This window comes from Lygodium microphyllum, chromosome 9 (genome assembly GCF_053477565.2).
Source record: "Lygodium microphyllum isolate KBCC chromosome 9, Lygodium_microphyllum_v1.1.10, whole genome shotgun sequence".
Lineage (NCBI taxonomy): Eukaryota > Viridiplantae > Streptophyta > Polypodiopsida > Schizaeales > Lygodiaceae > Lygodium > Lygodium microphyllum.
The window spans coordinates 28,689,396-28,716,764 of NC_141143.1; the positions used below are offsets into that span (position 1 = coordinate 28,689,396).

Consider the following 27,369-nt stretch of genomic DNA (forward strand, 5'->3'; position numbering starts at 1 on the left):
ATATTGGTTAGGTTTCTTGCCTTTCCACTTTTAGATGTTCCCAAGAAAAAGGTCTACTGTTTGGGTAAAGTTTGCTATCCCAAAGATAAAGAGTTCGAAAGCTTAAATTTGTGCAAGGAAAGAACAAACGTGAGACGCTTTCCAGATGAGGATGAGTAAAATGTCAAAGAGTGTGTTCGAGGGAGCCACTTCTATCAGTGAATAAGGGTGGGTTCATGCCCGGCAGACAAACAGGCATCCCAAATACAAATGGCCAATCAAATTTCAGCATGGAAAACTATATGTTCACACACATGGTGGAAGGCCAAAAAAATTAGGGACCTTTTTTGACACGTCATGGCCAAATTTTTGCTCCTCTCTTCTGGCCTGCCTAGCACGGATACTTCTCCTTCAAGCAATGTCTTCTCTTTGGCTCCTTTCCTTATCCACCACTAATGTGAATGAGATGGCGGACAACTCTTGGGAAATCCTTGTAGATGGGTGGAAAAGGGGATTTTTTACCCTTTTGTCCACCGTACAAGTGTGAACCCACCCTAAGTGTATGAAAGTGTGCGAGTCGTGCTTTATTCAGCCAGTCAGAATCGTGAGCATGTGCAGGCAATAAGCATGAACATGGAGGTCCTGAATGTGTGTGCGAGAGTGGAACCTCTGATAGAAAGATCAAAGACTAAGAGAACCATGGAGAGAAGTGGTATTGGTCGGTGTTGGCCATTCCTGTTTAGTGCTTACTCAACTAAATACATGTTGAGAGAGGGTGAGAGGGGAAGAGGGAGAGACGATGTGTGTACGCGCGCACGCATGCATACAAGGCTAGCTCACAAAGTGCCTTTGGAAAGTCCTGCTTAGATTAAAATGTATAAGGCATACATTTCAAAGCAATGATTTGTTGGAACTTGGCATACATTGAGCTCATTTGGATGGGTGATATAAATACATGAGGCCTTGAAGGCAAAGCTTAAAGCACATATCTGATGGAGAAAAAAGAGCCCCCTTGCCACAATGGTCAATGATAAGTACCACATGGTGAGGTCCAAATCAAAGTGCCTTTCACATTGACACAAACTGCAAAGCATGCATACAGAATCTTTGAGCCTTCCACCCCCCATCATGAAATCTTTGGTGTTGTTTCTCATCACAAATGAGAACATAACAAAATCACGTTATCTTTGTGTCTCAGAAGGCTGGGGCTACCATTAATCTGCCTGAATTGGCCAGATACATTCCAAGCTAGACAAGACTGTCTGTTAGTAAGTATTCAAATACTAAGACAAAAACCACAGGAACATCATACAAGAAAAGCCATAGCTTTGCCTTCAGCTTTGACCTAGTGGACAGATTTTTGCCCCTCGTGAGCCATGTACTAGCCTTTCCCTCAACAAAAGGAGGAAACAGGTTTGATAAGCATTGACTTGTGTGGTCCACATGAACACATTCGACAGATGGTGTTTTGATTTTGAGGGGAGATGAACTTTGGCACTAATATTGAAGAATTCTGAACACAATCTTCTGTAGTGCTGTTATGACATCCAGCTCCAGTTTCCATCTCATGCCTTGTCCAAGAAACCCCCATGAGCTTCTCCACTTCAGTGTGTTACCTCGCGAAGCGATTCTACTGCAGCCTCTGCCTCTGCCTGCTTCTTTCCAGCATCATCCAAGCTCTGCATGTCCACCAAAAACATTGTAGATAAAGAAGACACTTGTGAGCAAACCAGTCAACTGGTGTAAGCTATTTGAAAACTCATACTATCGCACCACTTTTTTCACCTTCTGCATATTTTCAAGTTCAACCTGGATGTTGCTTATCTCGGTTGATATTTGGGCAGCACCCTCTGATTGTACCTGTGTGTGCTTCATCTGTTGTACAGCAACAGAAAAATCCATATTAAAAACTGAGGATGTGCCCTTCAGTAAGCACTCTACACTATGTTTCACATGAGATCCTGTGGCAAAACCACCTCCTAGTCATACTGACTATGAGAAGTTAACTGCCAGTCGATTAGAGTTGTTTGATGAAAGTAGAACAAAACAACAAGTGCACTGATATCCTTTGAATCTCTTAAAATCAACCAACCAACAAAGCTAAGAACAGCTTATCTGATTCATAATCAGATAAGGCTACTTTTATAATAAAACTCCTAGATATTAAGAACCCCTTTAGCTGTGATGAAATGATTGCAGTAGTTGTTTGCCTTCTAGTCTAATTAGACATCTCCCTACCTCTTCCATGCCCTTTAGTCTTGACTTGGCTTCTTTTAGTGCTGTATCCATAACAGCTGTTTGCTTCTTCAGACGAAGCATTTCACCCTTGGTAGAAGCTAACTCTCCCTCCAGTTTCTTTGCTCGCTGGCCTGTTGTTTCTTTCTCCTTAGAGAGTTTCCCTAATGCTGCATCTACCTGCTTTACTTTGTCCCTCAAAGTTCTGGATACCTTTTGTTCTTCATGCACTGATGCACTCAGAGTGGCCTTCTCAGCCTCCAGACTTGCAACCTTTGTATTAGCAATTTCCAACTTCATGCTCAGTTCCTTGACTTCCTTGGCCAGATTCCCAGATTCTAGTTTGGCTTTCTCAACATCCTGCCGCAGGAATTTGACATTCTCTTTAGCTTCCGCAATCGCCTTACGAGCAAGTTCCAACTGTTTCTTATTCTCAGCTACCAGTTCCTTCTCTCTTGCCAAAGCCAGATCTGTAGCCTTGACTGCTGCTTCAGAGTCTGCAAACTCTTTTTTCAACCGCATGAAGGAGGCCTCCAGCTTTTTTAATTGTTCGTTTAATATGGAAGCTTCTCTCTTAGATAAATCTAGATCCTCAGTCACCTTTTTAAGCTCTTCAGTCAGCGTATTAGAAACTGACTGTTCTTGATCTAGTGCTTGCTTGAGAATGTTAATCTTGGAGTCTGATTCCTGCTGGACAGAGAGAACCTTTTTGTCAAGTTTCTCATTGAGCTCTTTTGTGCCTTTAACATCCTGTGACAAAGAATCTATTTGGGTCTTGGTGGCTTTGAGCTCGTCTAAGCTTGCCTCCAATTCTACAGTCAGGCGTTCTACGGTCTTATTCTCTTCATCCAGCTTTTCTGTAAGAGATTTGATTTCTAAGCGCAAGTCATCAATAACTTTCTTATTGCTTTGAGATTCATTCAATGCTTCATTTAACTTTTGAGTTATGTCACCAATGTGTTCCCTCTTAGAGTCCATTTCTTGGTGCAATGCTTGCAGCTCTTTAGCAGATGACTCTTTCAAGTTCCTCAACTCTGCATTTAACGCTTTCAGCTGTTTCTCTTTCTCATTGCCATGAGCAAGAGCTATCGTCAATTTCCCTTTTAGTTCCTGCGCTTCAGCTTCATTTGCATTAAGCTTCCCCAGTAGCTCAGATAATTCTTTTTCCAGCTTCACAGTTTTTTCCTGAGCTTGTGAAAGCACTGCCCTTTTCTCTTGTAGTGTAGATGACAGCTCTGCATTTGCCTTCTCCTTTTGCTTTAGAGTGGCCTGTAAACCATCAATCTCTGAGTCTTTTGCCTGCAGCACAGTTTTGAGCTCCCTGATTTCGTTATTCAAATTGATTCCCTTTTCCTGCTCATCAGAAAGTTCTTGCTCTACTGTTTGCTTCTGTTTCTGAGCCTCCTGCTTTGCTGCTTCTAAGCTTTGTACTTGTGTTTCTAACCTTCGCACCTCACTCTTTCTATCATTCAGTTGTTTTTGCAGACCATCAGCAAGTTGGGATGCAGAGGCTAACTCTTTAGCCAAATTTTCCTGATCTGCTTTGGCCTTTTGATATTGGCGAGATGCTTGTTCCTTCTGTTCCACGAGTTTCCCCTCTAGCTGCTCCTTCAAAGAAACCATGGCTGCTTCTTTTGCTTTCAGCTTGGAAGTCATCTAAGGTTCACCAGCAAACCAGAGCACATCAATGAAAGCAACTTGCGGGTGTACAGCAAAAGCAAGCACAAAAAAATAGGGAGCAAACTTACATCTTCCACAGCTGAAACAGAAGATAACTTAGCCTTACGTTCTGCCAAGTAAAGGCCTCCAAACACTCCAGATCCAATATAGCCAAGTCCATTCAAATAACTAAAGAAATTGCCACCAGATTTCTCCTGTTCAGGGAGGATCTGCCAAATATCATAGTGAGAATCAAGGAAAACAGCTTATATCTTTTTCTTGAGAACATCTTGAATATCAAATAGCTTCATAAACTCAAGAATAGTCCTGACAATTACCTCCAGTTGGGCCTGCAAATCACCATTGCCACTTGCTACCTCACTGACTGGGAGTACACCACTATTTGACGTTATGGCAGGTTGTACCTGAGCATCTTGCATGTTAACAACATTCCTAGAACCATTTTCTGCTTTATCTAAAACCACCTCTGTGGTAACAGACTGAGTGGTATTTTCAGATGCATGCTTCATCTTTGACTCAAGATTATGAATCATCTCTCGTCTCATCTTTTCAGACTCTGCATAGCATAAAGCTTGAATGTTAGAAATTAAGCTAACCTCACCTTCACCATGGCATCAGAAAGAGGGATTAAAAAACATTTGTGCTCAGAATGTTAGAGATAAAGCTAGCCTCACTTCCTCAACTGCAAAAAAAAGGCAATTTTCAGAGATGGTACACAACCAGTGGACATGTAAGCTCACTCTTGAAATGTGCCACCCTATCTTTTCTCAAGTGCACCATAAAGACAAGCATACAAGTATGAAACCCTTTCTTACCAATTATACAAGTTTTAGGGAGTACCTAAAACAGATCACCAGATCATACAAATGCATTGCCCTTCTCAGCTCCTTCAAAAATCATGATTAAGCATGGCAATAAATACCTAATCCTCCAACCATCAAACTGTTGTTTGCACCCACTATGCCAGCCAGGTTGTCATTTTTCCTAGCTGTACATGCCGTGCACTGACTAAGAGCATAAGTATATGCAATGTGAAAAAAGGCAGTTTTTACAAAATCCACGAACATGTGGCAAAGTACCTGAACAATTTTCTAACAAAATAGCCGTAAACAGCAGAGATCAGAAAGCAACATGGGTTGGATTTTCAGAACTTGATTTCCCAACAAGTCAGATGTTGTCACCCCAGAGCAAACAAGCTCCGTGACCTGCACAATATACAAGCCTTCGGACTAGGCTCTCTCTTCTTCCTTGATCACAAAAGTTTCATCCTTAAGTGCATATTTGGTGACTGCTTTGACAAGTAATTGCAATACAGAGTTGTAGCAGAAATTAAGAATGCCCAAGTTTTCAGGTATTTCAAATGATTAAGAAAGAGGGCAAAGCTGGTTCTGACAAGAAGCTATGAGAACAAAAAGTTTGTAGTTGTATTGCTTCAACTGCAGAGCAAACTTAGTCCATTAGGAGCATCGGACATGATTGAGTGCAGCTTGTTAGAGAGGTGTCTTACAGACCATGAAGAAGAAATCACTCTAGTCTTCTTCATCATAATATCTCCTTGCCCTAAACACTTCCATCAGGGTTTTAGAGACCCTGAACAGACATGATCTTTAGACAAGGGGATCCATATGCTCAAGCCAACAGCATGAACAAGGGGGGGTGTCAACCCCCCTTGTTCACACTCCCGTCCCATCCCCACCAACCTTGTAACTCATACCCAACCATGTAAAGAAACGGTATGGCAAGCACACAGAAATGAAAAATATACAACTATGCATGAAACACAATTTGTAGAGTGCCTGAATCAGGATGAAAGAATCAGAGAATGAATGATAGAATCAGGGGGGCTCGCACCTCCATGTCTCAAGGACCAAGGCAGAGGTGTCTGAGAGAGGTAATTCGAGACAGATCCCAAAACACAGTGGCTGCAGTCCACCAATATCTCTGGGAGTTTCAGATGCAGATGGCAGAAAAAAATGCAGGTCCAAGCCCTGCAAGACACAGATCTGATCAGGTAGATGATGGCGATGATACTCCAAGAGATGGCAGGCAGCTGGCCGACTGCTAGGAGGCCTGCAGATGATCAAAACACAGCCTGATTTGATGTTGACAGCAGCTCCGATATTAGGAAAACACAGATGTGGCAGGGTCTTGAATTAGGTTGAATGCTGCAAAGGTTAAAACTAATGTCATCAAGCTGTGGGGGAAGTCACTAGGCTTTGGCAGCCTCCAGATCACCTTGTGGCAGCTGGGACAAGTCATGGACAGTAGAGAACTATGTGAGTAGTCTGGTCAGCTCATGTGCAAGTCTGGATCATGCCTAAAATTGCAAGATATATTAGGCATTTTATTGTGGCCATTATGACAATTATTTGGGCATTTTATGCTGGCTGAGCAGCAGTAAAAGCTGACCAACCTGCTGCCGTTTATGGCACTATTTTGGCCTTTATATTCTGAGGCTCCCTCCTCAATCAATCATTCATCACCTAAAGGTTTCATTAGAGAGAGGAAGCCGGTGCCATTGCCTACATAGCCAGTGACTTACTATTGTACCTGACTGTCTCATGTTTGGTGTATGGAATCCATTTCCCTAGTATTCTTCTGAGTTTTCTTATTAGCAGTGTTCTTCTGTGTTTTTCTCTTCTGTCCTTGTGTTCAGCAATTTATTATAGCATCTATTTATGCTTCCATTGCCGCATCCACTTCTGACATGGTATCAAATTTCAAGATGTATGCTCTTGTTGCTGTTTTCTGCTGATTACAGGTCTGCCCCTACTAATCATTGACTTTTCCTGACTGCTACACACTATCTACAGCCTAGCAACAGCTACCTGCCGCCCTTTTTCCAACCCTCTATAGGCTGCGTTTTTTGTCCAGCATGGCAAAGACACAGAGGAAATTGCCATATGCCAGGAACGTAAGTCCCCCCAAGGGAGCATGTCAAAGTGCTGGAGAAGATCTATCTGCCAATACAAGAGACCTTTAAGCCGCGCTATTGATGTGGCTGTACTCTCTCTCTCTCCTCTTCTTTTCCCTTATTTTCTCTTCTTATCCTCTCCAAATGGCTCCCCCCTATTGCTCCACTGATGACAAATTACATGGCCCTAATTATCTAACTTGGAGTATTGTTATGAAAGCATGGTTTGTGCAGAAGCAATTACGGTATGTTGTGTTTAGAGCTTGTGAGTGTCCTCAGCATCCTATTCCTCTTCCAACTAATTTTGGCGAGGCCAACTTATGAAGAAGAGGGGACTTGCCCAAAGGTGAAACATTTCGAGGTGAGACACAATGTTTCAAGGGTGAAACATTTTGTAGTTACCTTGCACACAAGTACATGAACAGTTTCGATACGTACCGTCCACCCTTCCAAAGGCAGGGATTGTGCTCTACAAGCTCCCTTTGAAGTTTGATATAGTGTTCCATGCTTTGAGGGCTCAAACGACGCCCATAAGTTTTCTACAAATGTCCTCGATGTTGCTTGAGCATAAGACATCTTTGCGATTACAAGGGAGACTTCTATCGCAGTCTGGTGCCTCCAATGAGGCCTTTACAGCTTTAGAGAGGGATGACAAAAAGAAGAAGTTGAAGGCCCAATGTTAATCACTGTGGTAAAAAGGGCCATTTTTGCAAGGATTGCAAATAGTTAGCAGCTTTGAGGAAGACAAAGAAGCAACAGCAACAGGATATTAACTCCTCTGCTGAGTCATCCGCCTCCTCCGACTCCAACTCAAATCTTCCAACCAAGGCCAAGGCCAAGGTGTGGATAGGATCATCTTCTTCAAGCCAAGGGAAGGGCTTGGCAGCACTTTCACAATGATACCATGTGAGAGTATGCAACGGAAGCGAATCAGGAACATGAAGAGAAACAAAGAGAGAGAGAGAGACAACAAGAGATGAAAAAAAAAATCTGCACTGACTAAAAATGAATGCTGAATTCGAAGAAGTGGACTAATCAATCCTTGCACACAACCTAAGTTGTCAATGAGGACACCAAATGAGGCTGAAATGATGACAGTAACAGGCATCATAAATTGCTAGCGACTGCTGTTGTGGCAGTCCGCAACCATCTGAAGCTGCACATGTGCCAAACACTAACTGAAAGAAGAAATGCAAAATTGAGCTACCTCCTGCGTCAAAGCACATGACAAACATGTCAGAGCTCCTGATGCCCCTGTTTGACTAAGATTGAGGCTAACAAGCAAGAGATGGCAATGCATGACTACGAGCATGGGCACCCATTTATTGGGGCACCACTCGAGACAATCTGTGCCTATAAATATGGCACTAACTTCCCCATTTGATACCTCTCACATACATCATCCTAACCCTCTCAGCCATTCTCTCCCACATTCTTCTCCTCTCCAATCTCTCACTGCTGCTCACACCCTGCAAGGACATTGAAGTTCATGGCTCGTGCTTCCTTGTTGTAGGGAGCGCTATTCTTCACCATGTATGCCGCATTATAGCTGCAAACAACCTTGTCTCGCAGCCCACTACCCTCAAGCTACCTAGCAACCCTTCTCCTCTACTAGGGACAATGATTCTTCACCTAGCGACAGCTCCTTCAAGCTGCATTTGCAGTCTAGCATTATCTTCTTTGTTAGCAACAGCCCTCTTCACCTAAGGAAAGCATCTCCAAGCTGCTTTTCACCGTCTGGCATCAGCTCCTACACCTAGTGATAGTGTCCTTCATCTAATGTCAATCCCACAAGCTCCATTTTGCAGTCTAGACCCTTCCTGGTTTCTACATCAGCTCTCTCTGGCCGGTACTTGCTACATCGTATAGCTTGCGTTTTGCAGTTTCTAATCCTTCTAGGGTTGCATTTGTGCAACTGGCATGTAACCTTGGTGGTTACCACCCTTGTCTATAGCTAGTGATCTTCTTTCTCGTCTTTGATGGCCTTGAGGACTACATTTCACTCCCTCTATAGCTAGCTGTCCTTCCCTTCATCATTCAGCATCACCTTCAAGAATCAATACCCTACTACCTGGAGGACTCTATCTTGCTCCCTTCACAGTGTAGGTTCCCTACAGATACTGCCACCTAATCAACCACGACAGTGCAGTCGTCTTTAAGCTTTCGCTCCATTGTATCAGCTTGATTCAGCAATTCATTATCTTCTTCACTCTTCTTCTTCTTCTTCTTAGTTTCATTCTCTCAATGTTCGCTATGCACACTTTGTGTTTCTCCCCGCAAACCCTACTATCTATTTGATATGGTATGAGTGCATATCGTCCTGTCAGTTTTCTTGACATGCATATCATGTGTTGCAATCAACTATGCACTTGTGAGAGTGTGGTTCTAAGCAAGTAGTCTATGCCTTATAAGTGATGCTATGAGGCATATTCCACAGTGGATTCCATGAGACCACGATGGATTCCATGAGGTTTTTATTCCACGATGAATTCCATGAGGTTTTACGATGGATTCCATAAAACTATATTTATTTGCTGAGGCTCGTACACAAGACGGATTCCTTGTGTGAGAAGTTAACGGGACGCCTATCCTTTTCGGGTGTTAGATTAATTTAATGTGCACATGGGTGATTCCACAACGGGTGATTCCGTAAAATACATATTTAAATTAATGGACATTTATGAGTTTAGAGTGCACTCGTATTAAATTAAGGTTAGGACAATTCCAACCTATTTATTTATTTTGTAGCTGAAGACTGCTAGATATTCACTTTTGTCAGTTTAATTTTATTATTTTCTAACAATTGTGAATGCTTCAGTTAATGTGCAGAGCAGGTAGCGGTGGCATTGGGAAGCACCAAGCGATGGCATGTATTCAAATTATCTAAAAGAAATTATTATTTTTAATGGACGCATGCCTAAACATTAAAGGCGTGGCACTAATATTTATTTAGGTACCCTTATTTATTAAAGCGCTTGACAAACATTTATTATTTTGTATGCGCATAGGCACTCGGTTTAAATATTTCATTATTGGGCATTGTATTTGTTGAACGATGTGGATCTAGGATATGACACAAGCTATGGTGGATCAAAGATGTAAACCAAGTTCATAATGACATGGACAAGTAGAGACAAACTATTACACAAGTGAATTAGGTTCCAAGATAGATTAGCTTGGACTCATAAACACAATCTTGTGTAGAATCGACAATGACAGACACTTAACTGAAAGTACAAAGCATCATGATATTGTATTCATTTCATCGTCAAGTGCAATGCTTTATAGACTTTGAGTTGTTCCACTCTCCTCACTGTGCATATGGGATTCAGGACAGCTCCTCTTGGAGCATACATCATTGGTCTATTTCTCAACACTCCCCCTCAAATGATGAGTCCCTACACTTGCTGGCTTTTGCCCCCCCTACATGATAACATGGCCCGGAAGACTAGCTCATAGGCAACCTAGTCAAGTTAAAGCTTGAGACTTTACATCTTGGCAAGGGTTTTACAAATCAAATCCTAAGGGAAACATATTCTTTAAAACAATTTGTCATAGTTGTTGATGGTAACAGAAGTATCTTTTTCTTCTTCTTCATTCATGAATTGATTTTGGTGGTGGTTATTCTGCATCTGCTGTGCTCTTTTCTTGTGGAAGCTTTCACTGGCAATATGGCAAGTTTTACCACAATAATGACATGTCATCCGATTCCTGTTGTCAGTGTTGAATCCTCGACCTCTTCCTTTGGGTCCAGTAGCTCCTCTAGTGTATAAGAGGTTTTCCCTTGGGCTAGCTCTTTTACATCTTTGCTTTTAAACTTGCTTTCTTCATCAAGTAGTGAGTGCTCAATATCTTTGAGTGAGAGACTCGGAACATTACTTAGAGTGGACACAAGGTTCTCATATGAATCCTTGTTTACACTTGCAAGCAGTACGGCTATTGCTTCATCTTCATCAATATTCTTTTTAAGAGATGTAAGCTGAGTTTTTAAACTCTTAAACTTATTAATGTGTATGGTCATAGAAGCACTATCTTTGATATCCAGTTTATAAAACTGCATGAGAAGTTTTACCTTTGAATTCTTTACTCGAGTACCAAACATTCTATCAAGATCCTCCTAGGCGGTTCTAGCATTTCTAATGCAAGATATATGATGTACCACATCATCACTTAATCCCCAGGCAATGATGCCTAGTGCCTTATTATTCATCTTCTTCCATTCTTTGGATTTGAACTGGTCTTTTTCAACAAACCCGTCTTCATCATCTTCCTTCATGTTATCTGCATCATCTTCAAACAGGTCCCACAAGTCTTTCCGCATTAGGTGATACATGGTCTTTTCCTTCCAGGCATGGAAGCCTTCTCCATTGAACTTTGCTTTTTACTCAAGCTCTGTCATGTTGAGCAGCTCCAATTTACTGAAAAAAACCAGCAAGGAAGATTTGTCAAGTGTCACAAGTAGATCAGTGTCAACTGACACTAGTTGAGTATCAATAGATACTATTCTTGGGCTTAGTATTGAATGTCGGTGCTTGATCTTTTTCTTGCTTGTTGATCTGAAGTGTTAATCTTGCTGGGAACTGAGTTCAGACTCAGGTAAGAGTGGCACTGTGTCCCCTAGATTGAAGGGAATAAGAATTTGAAGAAAAAAGTGAGCTTGGACCTTGATGGCTATGGCTTACTGGATTAGGGTTTCTGTAGCAGCCTGGTTTTTTGGTCTGTGTGGATTACACACTTCATCATTCTCAAAAATTTTTACATGGCCATGAAGCTTATCTCATGAGCTACAAAAGCCCTATGGTTGCTGCGTCGATTGTGCTGCGTGTTGTGCGTGCAGCTGTACAAAACGTCACGCAGTTTCAGACTGCGCCGTTTCTATAGATCACGCAATGCTGCCTGCTGTGGATGCTAATGTTGCCGTCCAATGTGATAGGCTGAAGCGCCTGGAGCAAGGGAAGATACTTCCAGAAGGATTCACTTGAAGATATGGCCCGTAAAGAGAGAGATCCAAGTGCTCCAAGGTGGGTAGGTGCAATCTAGCTATGGCTGCCACAAGGTCCAACTGAGATTTGAAGTTGAAACTAGAGATATGAGCTGAATGTGAGCTGGTTAGAGATCACCAGAGGTGGAAAGAGACTAGAGATTCAAAGTATGAGCTCTGCTATGCCCAACTGGGCTCTGATACCATGTTGAACGATGTGGATCTAGGACATGACACAAGCTATGGTGGATCAAAGATGTAAACCGAGTTCATAATGACATGGACAAGTAGAGACAAACTATTACACAAGTGAATTAGGTTCCAAGATAGATTAGCTTGGACTCATAAACACAATCTTGTGTAGAATCAACAATGACAGACACTTAACTGAAAGTACTAAGCATCATGATATTGTATTCATTTCATAATCAAGTACGATGCTTTATAGACTTTGAGTTGTTCCACTCTCCTCACTGTGCATATGGGATTCAGGACAGCTCCTCTTGGAGCATACATCATTTGTCTATTTCTCAACAATATTTAGGCACAGCCCGATTTTTGGGATGCCCAACCGCTTTATTCTTTATTTGAACAAAAGCAAACACAAAAGCCAAAGCATGCTAATTGTAAATTAGGCTATTTTTGAGCTTGAAGATTAATAAATTTATAAATGCATGCCTTGTAAGCGCTCAAACAAGACATGGGAAAGATTGTACCCAATTTGTCTTTTTGTCTCGTATCATGCAAAACCTTCTTTTTACTTTAAGAGTTTTCATAGAGTTCTTTATTCTTGGAAACATTCTGGCGTTCACTACGCGCGCATACAGCATCCGATTTGTGCACCAGTGGTATCAGAGCGAAGCTGAGATCAAGGGCTTTCAATCGCCATCTCGCGCGAAGACGAAACTCTTGGAACAAACAAGCTCTACACGCAGTCTCGAACCATCAATACCAGTGTGTTCCTAGAGGTAAAGAACCCCCTACTGTGCTATTATATCGCGAAGAACCACTTCCAAGCAACAGAGGAATACTTTCCAAGCTCCTTTACAAGTCGTTTATTCTCAGAAAGCAAATAAGAAACTTTTCATTAAGTTAAGTTTATAAGCTTAATAAAGCTTAAGATAAGCTTAAAACTCTTCAAAATCCAATGATTGCGGCGGCAGCATGTACTGGTCGTCACCGATTATGATGACGACATACTGCCGTCTTGAACGATTAGCTAAAGTCCATTAAGCTTTCATAAAGCTTAAGGTTACAAAGCTTTATTAAAGCTTAAAGATTTTACTCTTAAATCTCATTCTCAGCGGACATTCACACCAAACTCTTTCCGAACCACTCTCGAAAACTTCAACAAGCCTCTATTCATACCTGCACCTTGACAGAGTCGATTTCCAGTAAGCAGACTGTCACACACAATCTGTTTCCCACTTGGAAGAAGACCTGTCATCAATTATTGTACCCGCAAAAAAAGCAAGATCACAAAAAGCCATATATTTATTTATTTATTTATTTTTAAAGCAAGCCTTATAAACTCAAAATTTAAGCTACGCTCATCTCTCTAACGAGATTTTAAGTGTGTGAGGTTTTTTGAGATTTTGAAATATGTCCGAACAAAACATGGAAGATTTTATGGCCGAAGGTGATTTGCCGAAACCACCGATGGAGCAAAAATTGAACCTAATTATGATGCAACTTCAAGAGAAACAAAGAGCACATCACACTTTGCAAGCACAATTGGCTACACTTCAACGATCCACTGTCAATCAAGATGGAGCACAACCCGAAGATGTAATTCGACGTACGATTGATGCGACACTCCACGCACAGTCTCAAGAAAAAAGCCAAGATAAGTAAAAGAAATTTTAAATTCGCTACTTTTAATGGGCAACGTGACAAAAAAATTATTTTGGCTTTTATTAGTCACTTTGATGATTATTTCCATCAAGAGTAGTATACTAAAAAAAAAACTCAAATGTGTCACTAACCATCTAGTAGACAGAGCATCGTTCTGGTGGATTGTTGTCTGTAAGAGTATTGATTGTCCTACTACCTGAAAGGCCTTTCAAAAGAAATTTTTGTAGAATTTTCTTCCATCCCAATTCCATTAAAAAACAATCAAACATTGGAATCTTCTGCAACAAAGAGATCATAAATCCATTCTACAATATACTGAGTGTTTTTGAAGTGCCTTACTACAACTTCGAATCTTGAAGCTGTTCCTGAGGCGATCCACAAGTACAAGTATATGTCCAGTTTGCTTAGTCACTTCTATGCGGAAGTGAACATGTTCAAGCCAAAGACTTTGAAGGAAGTGATTTCTTTAGCGCATGATGCTAAAGACAAAATTCATGGACGAGAAAAGCGATCACAACAATTTCCAACTAACGGTAACTTTGGTACAAAGCAATTCAATTCTAACTTTCGAAGATACAATCAAAATTGCTTTGTTTCTTCTTCTTTCCGTAAACCCTAGATACGACCCCTTGCTTTACCATCAAACACAAATTCAAACTCTAAGCCTTCTCTCTAGCCAAATCCCAATATACCAAAATTTCTAGTCATTACCAATAACGTTTCCAAAGTAAAGTCTATAGTTTGCTACAAATGTCAACGACCTAGACACTTAGCAATAAATTGTCAATCCAAGAAACCAGTTGTTCAAATCAATTACTTGGGAGCGACTGAAGACGAAAACCATGGAGATATGCCAAATTTTACTGAAGATAATGACGATATCGACGATGCTTCAGATACTTTACCAGGTATGCAAAATCCCCATTCATTATTAATAATGAAGCGTCTTGTGTATGGTCACGAAAAGATTGTTTTGCATGATGATGGAAGCACACATGATTTTATTTCTACAAAGTTGGTAAAAGAATTAAATTTATATATTATTTCAACTCATTATCACATAAAGCCTGCATTCTTAGCTACTAGATACAATGGTACACAAAAAATTCATGATTTAGAAATTAAAATTTACAAATGTATTGAGCGCAAAAATTTCTTGATTGTGCCTTTATAAGCTAGTAACATTATTTTAGGAATACCTTGGCGTCACAAATATAATCCCAACATAGATTATTCCACACATTCCATGACAATTCATCTTCATAAAAAACAAATCACATTACATGAAACGCACACCTTTAATAATTTTTCATTGCTTAGTCACACACATGCTAAACGTACATTGAGAAAAGGTAGTAAATCATACTTAGTATTGGTGAATAAAATTGAAGCTAAGGAAAATCAGATACGCCCTAGACACGCGCAATTTCTTTCACAATTTAAAGTTTATTCTGTTGTTGATTTATCCCTTAGTTTACCACTTACATGTCCTGAAGACTATAAAATAGATTTAATTCCAAGTTCTCAACCACTATGTAAAGCACCTTATAGACACAATCAAATTAAACAGAAAAAAATCCAAGCACAAGTAAAAGAACTGTTAACCCGAGAACTTATTATACCCAATAGTTCTCCCTTTGATATACCTGCCTTATTGGTTAAGAAAAAAAATAATACCTATAGAATATGCATTGACTATCGTACCCTAAACAACATCACTGTTAAGAATAGATGTCCGATTCCTAGGGGAAATGGCCTCATGGATAAAATACAAAGAGCCACTATTTTTAGCAAGATAAATCTCAAATCTGAATATCATCAAGTACGATTGGATACACCTGACATTTTCAAAACTGCATTTAGAACCCAATTTGATCATTATAAATTCTTTGTTATGTCTTTCGGTTTTACTAATACACAAGCTACATTCAGTTGTATGATGAATTGAATATTTTTGAAGTATCAGCATTGTGTAATTGTTTTCTTTGATGATATATTGGTTTTCAATAAGAATACAAATGAGAATTATGAACATCTATCTTTAGTTTTCAAATTGTTTTAAAAAAATCAATTATATGCTAACCCTGACAAGAGTGAATTTTTCTAAACTCAAATTAAATACTTAGGTTATATTGTTTTTTCTGATGGTATTCAAGTTGATCCTAAAAAGATAGAAGCAATTTTGAATTGGCCAATCCCTAAAAATATGCATGAGTTACGTTTTTTACTAGGTCTTGCTAGCTTTTATAGAAAATCTGTGAGAAATTTTTCATTGTTTACATTACCTTTAACGAAATTATTAAAGAAAGATGTTGTATATCATTAATCTGCCAATAATCAACAAAAGTCTTTTGATTTATTGAGACATACTTTAACACATGCACCTGTTTTGCAATTACCTAATTTTAATCAACAATTCTTTCTAATAGTCACTAATGCTAGCGGATCAAGAATAAGAGATCATTATGCAAGATTCACATCTCATAACCTATTCTAGTTGCAAACTTAAACCCTCTGAGCTAAAGTACTCCACATATAATAATGAAGTATTAGTTGTAGTACAAGCCTTACGTCAATGGAAACACTATCTAATGGGATCCAAATTTATGATCAAAATTGACCAACAAAGTATCAAACATCTTATTAGTCAGCCACAAATCTCTGACCGTCATATTAAATGAATTGCTTTCATTCAAAGTTTTCATCAACTTATTCAATATCAACCCGGAAGAGAAAATGTTGTTGCCGATACATTAAGTAGAAGACCAAGTATCCATAATATTTTTGTTCTATCTTTTGATTCTTTTATTCCTATGAAAGATACATATAACCATAATCCTAGTTTTCAAGCTTATTGGAATAAATTAGTTGCTAATAATTGGATTCCAATTAATTCTTTGTTTTATTTTGATAGATTTATGTTTTATGAAAAAAAATCGTTTGTCACTGTTCCATTTAGATCATTTGTATTGCACGAAATTCATTGCCTCCCATAAAAGGCCATAGAGGTATTATTTCTACTTTAAGAAAATTGATTGAATATTTTTACTGACCACTAATGAAATCTAATGTTTCTAACTTTGTTTCTGAGTGTTTAATTTATCAAAGAATCAAGCGACACCATGGTAAGCAATATGGGTTGCTAATGCCTTTACCAATTCCTAAATGACTATGGGAACATATTTCAATGGATTTTATAACTGGTTTGCCTAACACACAAGCTCATCATGATATGATTTGGACTATCGTACATTGATTTAGCAAACAAGCATATTTTCTACCATGCAAAAAAACATTAACTGCGTCTCAAGATGCACAATTATTTTTTAATACTGTTTTTACTAACCATGGTTTGTCGAAAGTTATTATTTCTGATCGTAATTCTAAATTCTATAGCAATTTTTAGACTACTTTGTTTGTTAATTTAGGTATTAATATTCATTTTTTATCTATATTTCATCCTGAAACCAATAGACAAACACAAGCTACTAACAGTACAATTCTAGATATTTTGCGTACATACACAGTTTCAAAATCACAAACATGGAATACATACTTGCATCTACTTCAATTTGCCTACAATAATACACTATACACACCTACCCATAAAGCATCTTTTAAAATCATTTATGCACATAGATTGCCTACACATGTTACATCATTATCAAACAAAGTTAAAGCTGCTATTGATATTGTCAATATGCATGCTACTATTTTTGTTGAAGTTAAAGATATGATTGTGAAAGCCCAGCAATCACACACTAAACAAGCTAACAAAAAAAAAACCATGAATTTCAAAGTTAATGATTATGTTTGGTTACGCATTAAAAAAAGAAGATTGCAAACTATTGAGAAACACCCCGTTGTTAAATTAGCACCTTGATTTTATAAACCTTTCAAAATAATTCACAAGATCAATGACAATACATTCAAATTAGAACTACTCCCACATTGGAAAATCCATAATACTTTTCATATCAATTTGTTACAATCTTTTAGAGACCAATTACCTCTCCACCCTGTCTATGAAAACCCTCCTTTATTAGAATAAAAAACTGAAATACTTGAACTTGAAACTATTCTAGACACTGACTTTATGACCACTAGAACTGGCCATAGATACTCTAGATATTTGGTTAAGTTTAAAAATCATCCTGTTAAAGAAGCCCAATGGATGCACACTCGAGACCTAAGTGCTTACCCCTCACTGCTCGCTCAACATTGAGGTAATACCCACCTTGGGATATGATGCCAGGAGACATATTCCACGGTGGATTCCATGAGAATTTTATTACAAGGTAAATTCCGTGAGATTTTGCGGTGGATTCTGTAAAACTATATTTATTTACCAGGACTCATACACAAGGTGAATTCCTTGTGCGAGAAGTTGAAGGAGACGCGTGTCTTTTTCGAGCGTCACATTAATTTAATATGTACGTGGATGATTCTGTAAAATACATATTTAAATTAATGGACGTTTTTGAGTTTTGAGTGCACTCGTATTAAATTGAGGTTAAGACAGAGTTTCAACCTATTTATTTATTTTTTAGCTGAAGATTCCTAGGTATTCACTTTTGTCAGTTTAATTTTATTATTTTCTAACAATTGTGAATGCTTTAGTTGATGTGTAGAGCAGGCAATGGTAGCGTTGGGAAGCACCGGGCGATGGTGTGTATTCATATTATCTAAAAGAAATTATCATTTTTTATAGACACGCACCTTATCATTAAAGACGTAGCGCTAATATTTATTTAAACGCACTTATTTATTAAAGCTCTTGACAAACATTTATTATTTTGTATAACCATAGATACTCGGTTTAAATATTTTATTATTGGACATTGTATTTGGATACAGCCCGATTTTTGAAATGCCCAATCGCTTTATTCTTTATTTTAACAAAAGCAAACATAAAAGCCAAAGCATGCTAATTGTAAATTGGGCTATTTTTTAGCTTGGAGATTAATAAATTTATAAATACATGCCTTGTGGAGTACTCACACAAGGCATGGGGGAGATAGTACCCAATTTGTGTTTTTTGACTCGTGTCGTACAAAACCTTCGTCTTACTTTATGAGTTTTAATAGAGTTCTTTGTTCTTGGGGACCTCCGGCATTCACTACGTGTGCATAAAGCATCCGATTTGCACACCAATAAGACTCCACTATAATTCATGATTCCTTTGATACAAGGGCAATATGCTCAAGAATATCAATCTATATGAACCTACAACAAAAGACTAGTAGCGACCACTCGACTACATCACATATGTTCTCTAAAGCTTGGGTTTGGACATGGAGAGAGAGATCCAATACTTCAAGGTTCTGATATCAAAAGAAAGGGTATAAAACACCCAAGGCCTATGCGAACTGGTGTAAAACAGTATAGAGCTGAAATTACATTGGGTATGCCCTGTGTGGAAATGACAACTCGAATGAACATGCATAAGGTCCATTTGTGTCAATCGCACTTATCTGGTTTGTGCAACCATTTGCATACAGACTTACAAATGATGAACCAACAGTCTGACAGGTATGTAAGAGAGCAGCTGAGCATATTACAACTATCTGAAAACCTATTTGAGCTTCCGCTTCAGCTTTTTCTCAAAGACGGCTACAGAAAATACATTTAAGGATCTGTTGCAGTCAGGCAGACCTTCCCTCACTGATGAAAGTAGGAGGACCCCACTCAATTTTGAAGGTTGCGACACCCCTCAAAAGGGTTTTTCCCCTATCCAGTAAAGGGCAAAGCAAATAGCGATTTTCAACATTTTAGATTTTGAGCTACCTTTGAGATTTAAGGCTGTAGGAGGCCATTTGCCCTCTTACAGTCTACTTTTGATCTTCTACAGACTGGCGCCAATATGATGCACTCTCAAAACTGAGGTCTAGATTTTCCAATTTTGGCAATAATTTCACGCTGACATTGTAAAGTACTGAGCTCCAAATTGATAGAGCAGGCTCTTACCAGTGATAGGTAGCTCGTCGGCACGAGATGGAAACACGAGCGACGGGTGGGTAGCGATGCCAATGAACGCCAGCAGAGACCGCCTACCCAATGCGGCTCTGGTTTTATCTCTCGACTGGCCCTCACCGCTGTCTCCTTTCAGGGGGGTTGCAGAGGAGGCCATCAAAAGGTAGGCTTGCCGGCCGTGTCGCCCGGACGGTCTGGACTCTCTGGACGTGGAAAGGGGGTGGTGCTTCGGAAGTGAAGAATCAATGGAAGCCGTCAGGGACAGGCAAGAACCCACAGAGAAAGCCATGATCGGCGGGCTGCAGCTCTGTCCGTAACGGATGACTATCTAGCATTTCAAAGGCCCCATGAAGGATTGAGAGAGAGAGAGAGAGAGAGAGAGAGAGAGAGTTTTCCCAATCGAACTACATCGACAGTGGTAACGTCATTGCACAAGCCATCACTCTTGAGTCTTGCCCCTCGGCACTTCTGTATAGCTATCCTTATTCATCCACTTCCGTCCCGCCATGTGGTTCAAGAATTGAGGTGTACCCTGCCCAGCGCACCCTCGTGACTTTTAATACGAAGGGCCCTACCGAAACCTCAATTTCTTTATGAAGGGATTGGAATGGTACATAACTATTTTTTTATCTTAACTTTATCCTTCTTCTAAAGGACAATTTCGTTTCTACTCTTTTTGTCAACGATAAGTCGTATTTGAAAGGGTTCCAAATCCTTCAAATCTCAGGCCTATGCCCAAGGAAGAAAAAAGGAACAAATTAGATGACAAATGTGAGTAATGAAGATCAAAGATGTGATTTGAGTAGGATTGAGAGTCCAAAAGAGTGGTTATGAGAATGAGTTTGAGGTGAGTAGACTTTGTGTAGCACATTGTACCTCTAATTCTAACGCTCATACAAGAATGCCTCTACTCTTACTCAACACATGTTGATATATAACCTTTTGGCAGATAATATGAAAGAGGGTGTTCCTTGTAATGAGAGAACAAATGAGGCCTAGATCTAGGGAGTGCAAGATGACGAATTGTTTCATGCGGATTAGCTTGATTTTGATTGAATGCATCTATGATATCGCAGTTCTTGAGGGTTTTCATCATGTTATGATAGTGCCAAGAGGATATTTATCCTATGCAACTCTAAGTGAAGGGAATGTGGTTTTCATATCTTACTTCTTACTACTATATTATTTTAGCTATAGGTTCGGAAAGCCCCAAACCTCCAAAGGGCTTCCCGAACCTACCCCCTTTTCCAAACCTCTTTTCTTTAATCAAAACCCCCTCCCCTCCTCTCTTTCTCACGTGTAATACCTCATTTTCTCTTCCCCTTCCCTTTTTTCATTAAAGTCTCCCCTCCTCACCTCCCTTTTTAAAATTAAAACTCCATTTTCTTTTTAATTAAATTCCTCCCCTCTCCCCTCCCCCCTCTCTCTCATGTGTAGGGCCTAGGTTCTCTCTCTCTCTCTCTCTCTCTCTCTCTCTCTCTCTCTCTCTCTCTCTCTCTCTCAATCAGATTAAACTTTTTAATTTAAACTTTTTTAATTAAACATTTTAAAAGCTTTTTTTAATTTAAAATTTTTCGAACATAGCTTTTCACACACTTTGAGAATGAGATAGAGTAAAAGAGAGAGAGAGAGAAAGAAGAGGATAAAAAAAAGAATACGGAGAGAGAAGGGGGAGAAAGAGGAAAGAAAATAGTCTTTTTTTAATTAAACATTATTCTTCTCCCCCTCCTCTCTCTCTCTCTCTCTCTCTCTCTCTCTCTCTCTCTCTCTCTCTCTCTTAGATTAAACTTTTTAATGTAAACTTTTTGTTTAATTAAAATAAGGAGAGAGAGAGATATATATATGGATAGATAAAAATATACAAAGAGCAAAAAAAAAAGAATAGGAGAGGGAGAGAGAGAGAGGGGGGAGAACAGAGAGAAAGAGAATTATAGAAAGAGGAAATATAAAATTTAAGAGAGAGAGAGAGAGAAGAAAAGAAAAAAGGAAAAGAGAGGAATAAGGGGGAGAGAGAGACACAGATAAGAAAATGAGAGAGAGAGAATAAGAAGAGAAAGAATTTAAACACAGTGAGAGAATGTAGAGAGAGGAAAGATAAAATTTAAAAGAAAGAAAGAGAATTATAGAGAGAGGAAATATGAAATTTGAGAGAGAGAGAGAGGAAAAGAAAAAAGAAAAAGAGAGTAAAGTGGGGGAGAGAGAAACAAAGAAAAGAAAATGAGAGAGAGAAAATAAGAAGAAGAAGAGAAAGAATTATAGAGAAAGGAAAGATAAAATTTAAAAGAAAAAGAAAAAGAAAAGAAAAGAAACTTTCTTTTTAATCAAAATAAGGGGAGAGAGAGAGAGAGAGAGAGAGAGAGAGAGAAATATACAAAGAGCAAAAAAGAAAGAAGATGAGAGGGAGGGAACAAAGAGAAAGAGATTTATAGAGAGAGGAAATATAAAATTTAAGAGAGAGAGAGAGAGGAAAAGAAAAAATGAAAAAAGATAAGAGAGGGGGGACAGAGACAGAGAGAAGAAAATGAGAGCGAGAAAATAAGAAAAAGAAGAGAGAGAATTTGAACACAGAGAAATTTATAAAAGAGAGAAAAGAGAATATTTAAAAGAAAAAGAAAAGAAAAGAATTTAAAGAGAGAAGGAAAAAAAAGAGGAGAGAGAAGGAAAGGAGAGGAGAGGGGAAAGAGAGAGAAAGAGAAGATGAATAAGAAGAAGAGAGAGTAAAAGAGGAAGAGAGATGGGAAAAAAGAGAAAACAAAAAAGTCTTTTTTAAATTTAAATATTTTTTGAGAGAGAGAGGAAGGGAGAGAGAAGGAGAGAGGGGGAAGAGAGAGAGAATATAAAATTTAAAAGAAAGGAGAGAAGAAAAATATAAAATTTAAAACAGAGAGAGGGAGAGAAGAAAAAAAGGAAAATTAGGAGAAAGGGGAGAAGAAGAAAAGGGGGCAGAGAGATAGAGATAGAGAGAGAGAGAGAGAGAGAGAGAGAGAGAGAATATAAACATAAAGAGAGAATTATATATAAGGAAAAAATAAAATTTTCATACTTTTAAGAGAAACTGAGGGGGGGAAGAAAGTGAAAGAAGAAGAAGAGAGAGAGGACATGTAGAGAGAATTATAGAGAGAGAAAAGATAAAATTTAAAAAGAGAGAGAATAAAAAATAGAGGAGAAAGAGAAAAGGAAAAGAGAGGAGAGAGAGAGAGAGAGAGAGAGAGAGAAGAAAAGTACAAAGAGACGAAAAGGAGAGAGAGAGAAGAAAAAATTTAAAAAGAGAATGAAGAGGGAGAGAGACAGAAGAAGAAAAAAAGGGAAAAAATAGAAGAGGGAGAGAAAAGGAAAAGAGAGGAGAGAGGGGAGAGAATAAAAGGAGAGAGAGAGAGAGAACTAGGAGAGGAAAAAAATAAACTAAAATAGAAGATAAAGAAAGAGAGAGAGAAAGAGAAAAATAGACAGAGAATTTTGGGAGGGGGGAGAGAGACACTACAAGATATAGGCCTTATACCGACGTTAAAAGCGACGAAAATACAAATAACAAAATTTGTCCCTGTCGTCACAAAAAGCGTCTTTAGTGGCGACGCCATAGAACAGTCGGTATCAGCATCGCTATCAACGTCGGTATTGGCGTCGATATCAGCGTCGCAAATAGTCAATATTGGCATCGGTATCAGCGACGCCAATACCGACGATGATAGCGATGGTTTGCGACAAAAATAACGACGCGAGTAGTAAAATTTGCAACGCTAATAGCGACGGTAACAGGGAAAAAAAATTTATGGGCACTGTGTGCTTTATTAGAGCCATACAAAATAGTTTTTGCACTATGTACAATGTGCTTGCAAACAAAAACAAAGTATACTGAAATCATAACACTGATACATGAAATAAATACATGATCGCATAATAAGCGATTGGTACAATCATGGCAAGATATCACTAATATATAGAAAATGTCTACATAGATTAAGCGACCAAAAAATAAAGGTGGGTGAGCTCTAGGGATTCAAGGGCGAGCTACATATCCTCGCCCTCTGAAAGCTCGTCCCGCCGCAAAGGAGCATCGAACAGACTCTACAAAAAAAGAAACAACACCATCAGTCCACCATACAATAATGCATTCTAATTAAACATGGTAACTACGAACAAGAAAGATGAGTGACTTACAGGGCCGCCGCGTCTATACGATCGGTCAATCAATGAAGTGAGATCGTGCCTCTCTGCATATCAAGTCTCAAGGCCGGTTGGATCGTGATTTGTAATGGAGTGCTACAAAGAAAACAAAATGCTAACTGTTAGAAACATGATTGTCAGTACAAAGGATATTGCAAAAAAATAAACAAGCAAAACAAAAGAAAAACTTACAAAGTCCTCCAAACATGCCATGTGGCCGTCACTCCCAAGATGATGGACCACTCCGGCCTCGAGTTGTGCCCTCGCCGTCTCGCGCTATTAGCTCCAACATCCTGGAGAATCTGTATCCTTTTTCCTCAGTTGGCGCCAGTCGTCCGCATCTAACCACTCGGGCTTTACAACCCCACTCTTAATTACCTTGCATGTATCGGATCGTATGTGTGACATATATGCACGTATACAATCCATCATCCAGTCCGTAGAAAATCTATCTACTAAGGTTAGAATCAGAAACTCCTCATGCAAGGATGCTACTATGTAGTCCTTGCTCCCCTCCGGTATGTTCTTCCAATAATCTAAGATGTTGTGCCAAAAAACTTGTTGGTATAACTCTCTCATGCGAGCCATTACCCTCCTCCCCTCATCATTCATGATGATAGCTCCTGACATATCATCAACTACATATGCATATCCCCTTGGGGTCTACCTAAGATGGGTCCTCTTCCATCTGCGTCCACGCTCTTGGGCATATCCAGGAGACCCCTATGAATACGGTGTACTGACCGGGGTAATATCTCTCAGAGTGACACCCATAGGGGTGCCACCTGCTGATGGCTGAGCAAAAGTCGGAGTAACTGGAGTAGACGTCCCCACAGGTGTTACAAATCCTGGAGATGATGCAACTCCAGCTGAAACGACGAGACGGAGACACCGCGTCCGTGCCTCCACAGCATCCACATGAGCCTAAGCCACGCTCCCTGGAACCACCACGAGAGCGAGGAGTCGCACCTGTAGCCCATGTCAACCGCGGGCTCACTCCATCCGTATCTCTGTAGCATCCCCCTCACCCTAAAGCACTCCCTCCCTCTGGCCCAAGTCTGGAGCATTGAGCTCATCTGCTTGAATCTGAAGCATCCGATTGCGCTGAAGTAGATCTAGCAGAGCGCCTTGACGAAGACCGAGACAACTCCTCGTCTACCATATCTCTGAATCTCCCGATCTGGTCTGGAGACATACGTGTGAAGATATCATGTAACTCCTCATCGCTCATCCCTCGACTCATCCTGAAAATGTTACCTGCACATATAAAAAATGATGTTAGAATAATCAACTTAAATCATACAAAGCACAGTAATATAAATCCTAAAAAATATATCTCACTTAAAATACATATCTTATATACCCTTATAAGCGATTGGTCAACGAATTGAGTAAGTGGATTCTCCAAGTATGAAGTATCATATGGTCCCATGTCAATCTCCTGACACAACTCTGTATACACTGGAAGGTCGATAGACATGTCACCACAAAAGGATGAGTCCACCTCGTTCTCAAAGAATTCTTGGACTCTTGTATTTCCATCATTGTTAGCCGATGCTGGCTCCAAGCTTTCAGTGGCCTCCACCCCTTGCAATATCGACCCCTCTATTTGCATATATGTCTTCATCTATGCTCGGAACATCGCTTTGATCACATACTCTCGCACTTCGGAGAGTTGAAGGTATAGCATACCACCATCGAGGTTGTCGGGGTTTTGATAGAAGATTACATGTTCACAAACACGTACAAGAGAGTTTAAACCATTGTGACATGTACCATGTCATAATACAATTAATAAACAAATGAGTCCATGCACCTGTTCACAATGGGCCGGCAACACAAAGATGTCGCCCAAATCCGTCCATTTTTTTTTCGAATCTATTTCGAGAAATCCAGATGGACCTCGTCGAACTATTCCTCCAGCTTCTCCAAGTACCACATTGAAGCACTGCACATCGAATAGTATCATGGAGAAGCTACGGTAATCCACCGTAACAATACTTTGCAAGTTCTCAAAATACTCCATCTCATCCACAACCGTGTTTGGATCCGTTGCTCGTCGCCGGCTCTCTTGCTCGAACCTTGCCATGATACCACAGTCCATTGTGGAGCGCACTTTGTCAATACGCTCCACGCGAAAATGTCGTCCGCGCGACCACGCTGCACTATATATTTTGTATTGTACATTGAAACACTCAAATTAGATGTCACATATAAAAATTAGATACGACAAATCTTAAACACCTCATCACCTTTAGACTACATCCCCTCAAGAATTCGCACTCCTCCATTGAGATCTCTGTCCCTTCGCGAGACGCTGCCGTCAAAGCTCAATGCAGCCATCGCGTTGACATGAACCGTGGCATCTCCTCCATGCCCTCGGGATATCGAATCAGTCGATGACATGTACTACGTTGGAATTCAACTCGCGCTTCCTCTCGATCTTGCCTGGCGATCTGGTACTTGGCAAGCCACGTCTCCATAGAAGCATGGTGCAACATACAAAAGCGATACACCTTCTCCTCTATTGAGGCATCCATTATTTTTTCTACCCCATTTCCAACCACCACATCTCCTGTCAGTCTATCATCGTCCTTCAACGACCATAGCATTTCGTTGTCTGGATCCACCGTTGGTAGCCATTGTGAAATATGCACTAGCGCCTCAGACACCAACCAATCTTCAGCCATGCTACCTTCTGGCCGAGCTCGTTGTCACATAAAGCCTTTCAGGGTTTTCATGAAGCGCTCTAAGAAGAACATCCATCACATATGGATAGGTCTAGCAATCTCCACTTCATCTACAAGATGCACAAGAAGGTGGATTTGTATGGTGAGCATGCTGGCAGGCAGGTATTTCTCAAAGAGACAGACCGTCTCCACTGCTCCCCGCCTTGCGGATTCAATAGAGGACGTATTAATCTCCTTCTGTGAGATCCATTGCACCACAATCGACAACCTGTAAATGGCCACGTGTATTTCTGGAGTAAGGCATCCTGCGATCGCGATTGGTAGTGCAAACTGCCACAAATGAGAAAGCATTATGAGCAATGGCTACATTCCAAATAGCAAAATGCGCACGCCAATTACAATCCATTCGTAGTACAAACCCGACATATCTTATGTCAGTCATGGGATTTTAGCCTTGATAATTGGTCGTCTTTAGAAAATGCAAACCTGAGAGAACGCATCATACCCGTCGGAGTGCTGATAGACTTGACTACTTACTTTATAATGTGCTCTTCTTTAGTGGACAATACCCAAGGAGCGCAAGATAGCTGCAGGAGACCATCAGCACTCTACTGCGGCCAAAGTGCCTCCATCTTACCTACCTCCTTCAAATCCATTCGTGCCCCTATAGTGTCTCTCTTTCCTGTGATGTGGTCCCATAGCAAGCTGCCCACATTCTTGAAAATATGCATGGGATCCAATAAGTGGTTGACTTATAAGTGGGTCCGATATGGCAACTCGTAGAAAACTGATAACCGCCGCATTCCGTTTGGATGTGATTCCACGTGGTCCATTTTCAACTGGTACCAGCTTGCAGTGTTCATATGTGTTGGAGGTCGTCCAAGAAAACCTTCCTTGAG

General features: G+C 39.9%; 1 protein-coding gene across 3 annotated transcripts; it reads right to left on the reverse strand.

Annotated features, from left to right (window-relative positions):
* Nucleotides 1-1,024: 1,024 nt before the first annotated feature.
* On the reverse strand, nucleotides 1,025-20,077 carry LOC148030901 (uncharacterized). Of its 3 annotated transcripts, none has more exons than XM_087684467.1 (6): nucleotides 19,611-20,077; nucleotides 4,212-4,450; nucleotides 3,963-4,088; nucleotides 2,218-3,870; nucleotides 1,765-1,854; nucleotides 1,025-1,658 (listed from the first exon to the last, which is right to left on the reverse strand). In XM_087684467.1, exons 1-6 carry the CDS (start codon nucleotides 19,903-19,905, stop codon nucleotides 1,584-1,586), a joined length of 2,478 nt encoding a protein of 825 aa, XP_087540593.1. In that variant the 5' UTR covers nucleotides 19,906-20,077; the 3' UTR covers nucleotides 1,025-1,583. The 3 variants fall into 3 exon arrangements, with proteins under 3 accessions (XP_087540593.1, XP_087540594.1, XP_087540591.1); XM_087684468.1 differs by having other exon boundaries at nucleotides 1,789-1,854; nucleotides 3,963-4,103; XM_087684465.1 differs by having other exon boundaries at nucleotides 3,963-4,103; nucleotides 19,611-20,076.
* Between the last annotated feature and the right edge of the window lie 7,292 nt (nucleotides 20,078-27,369).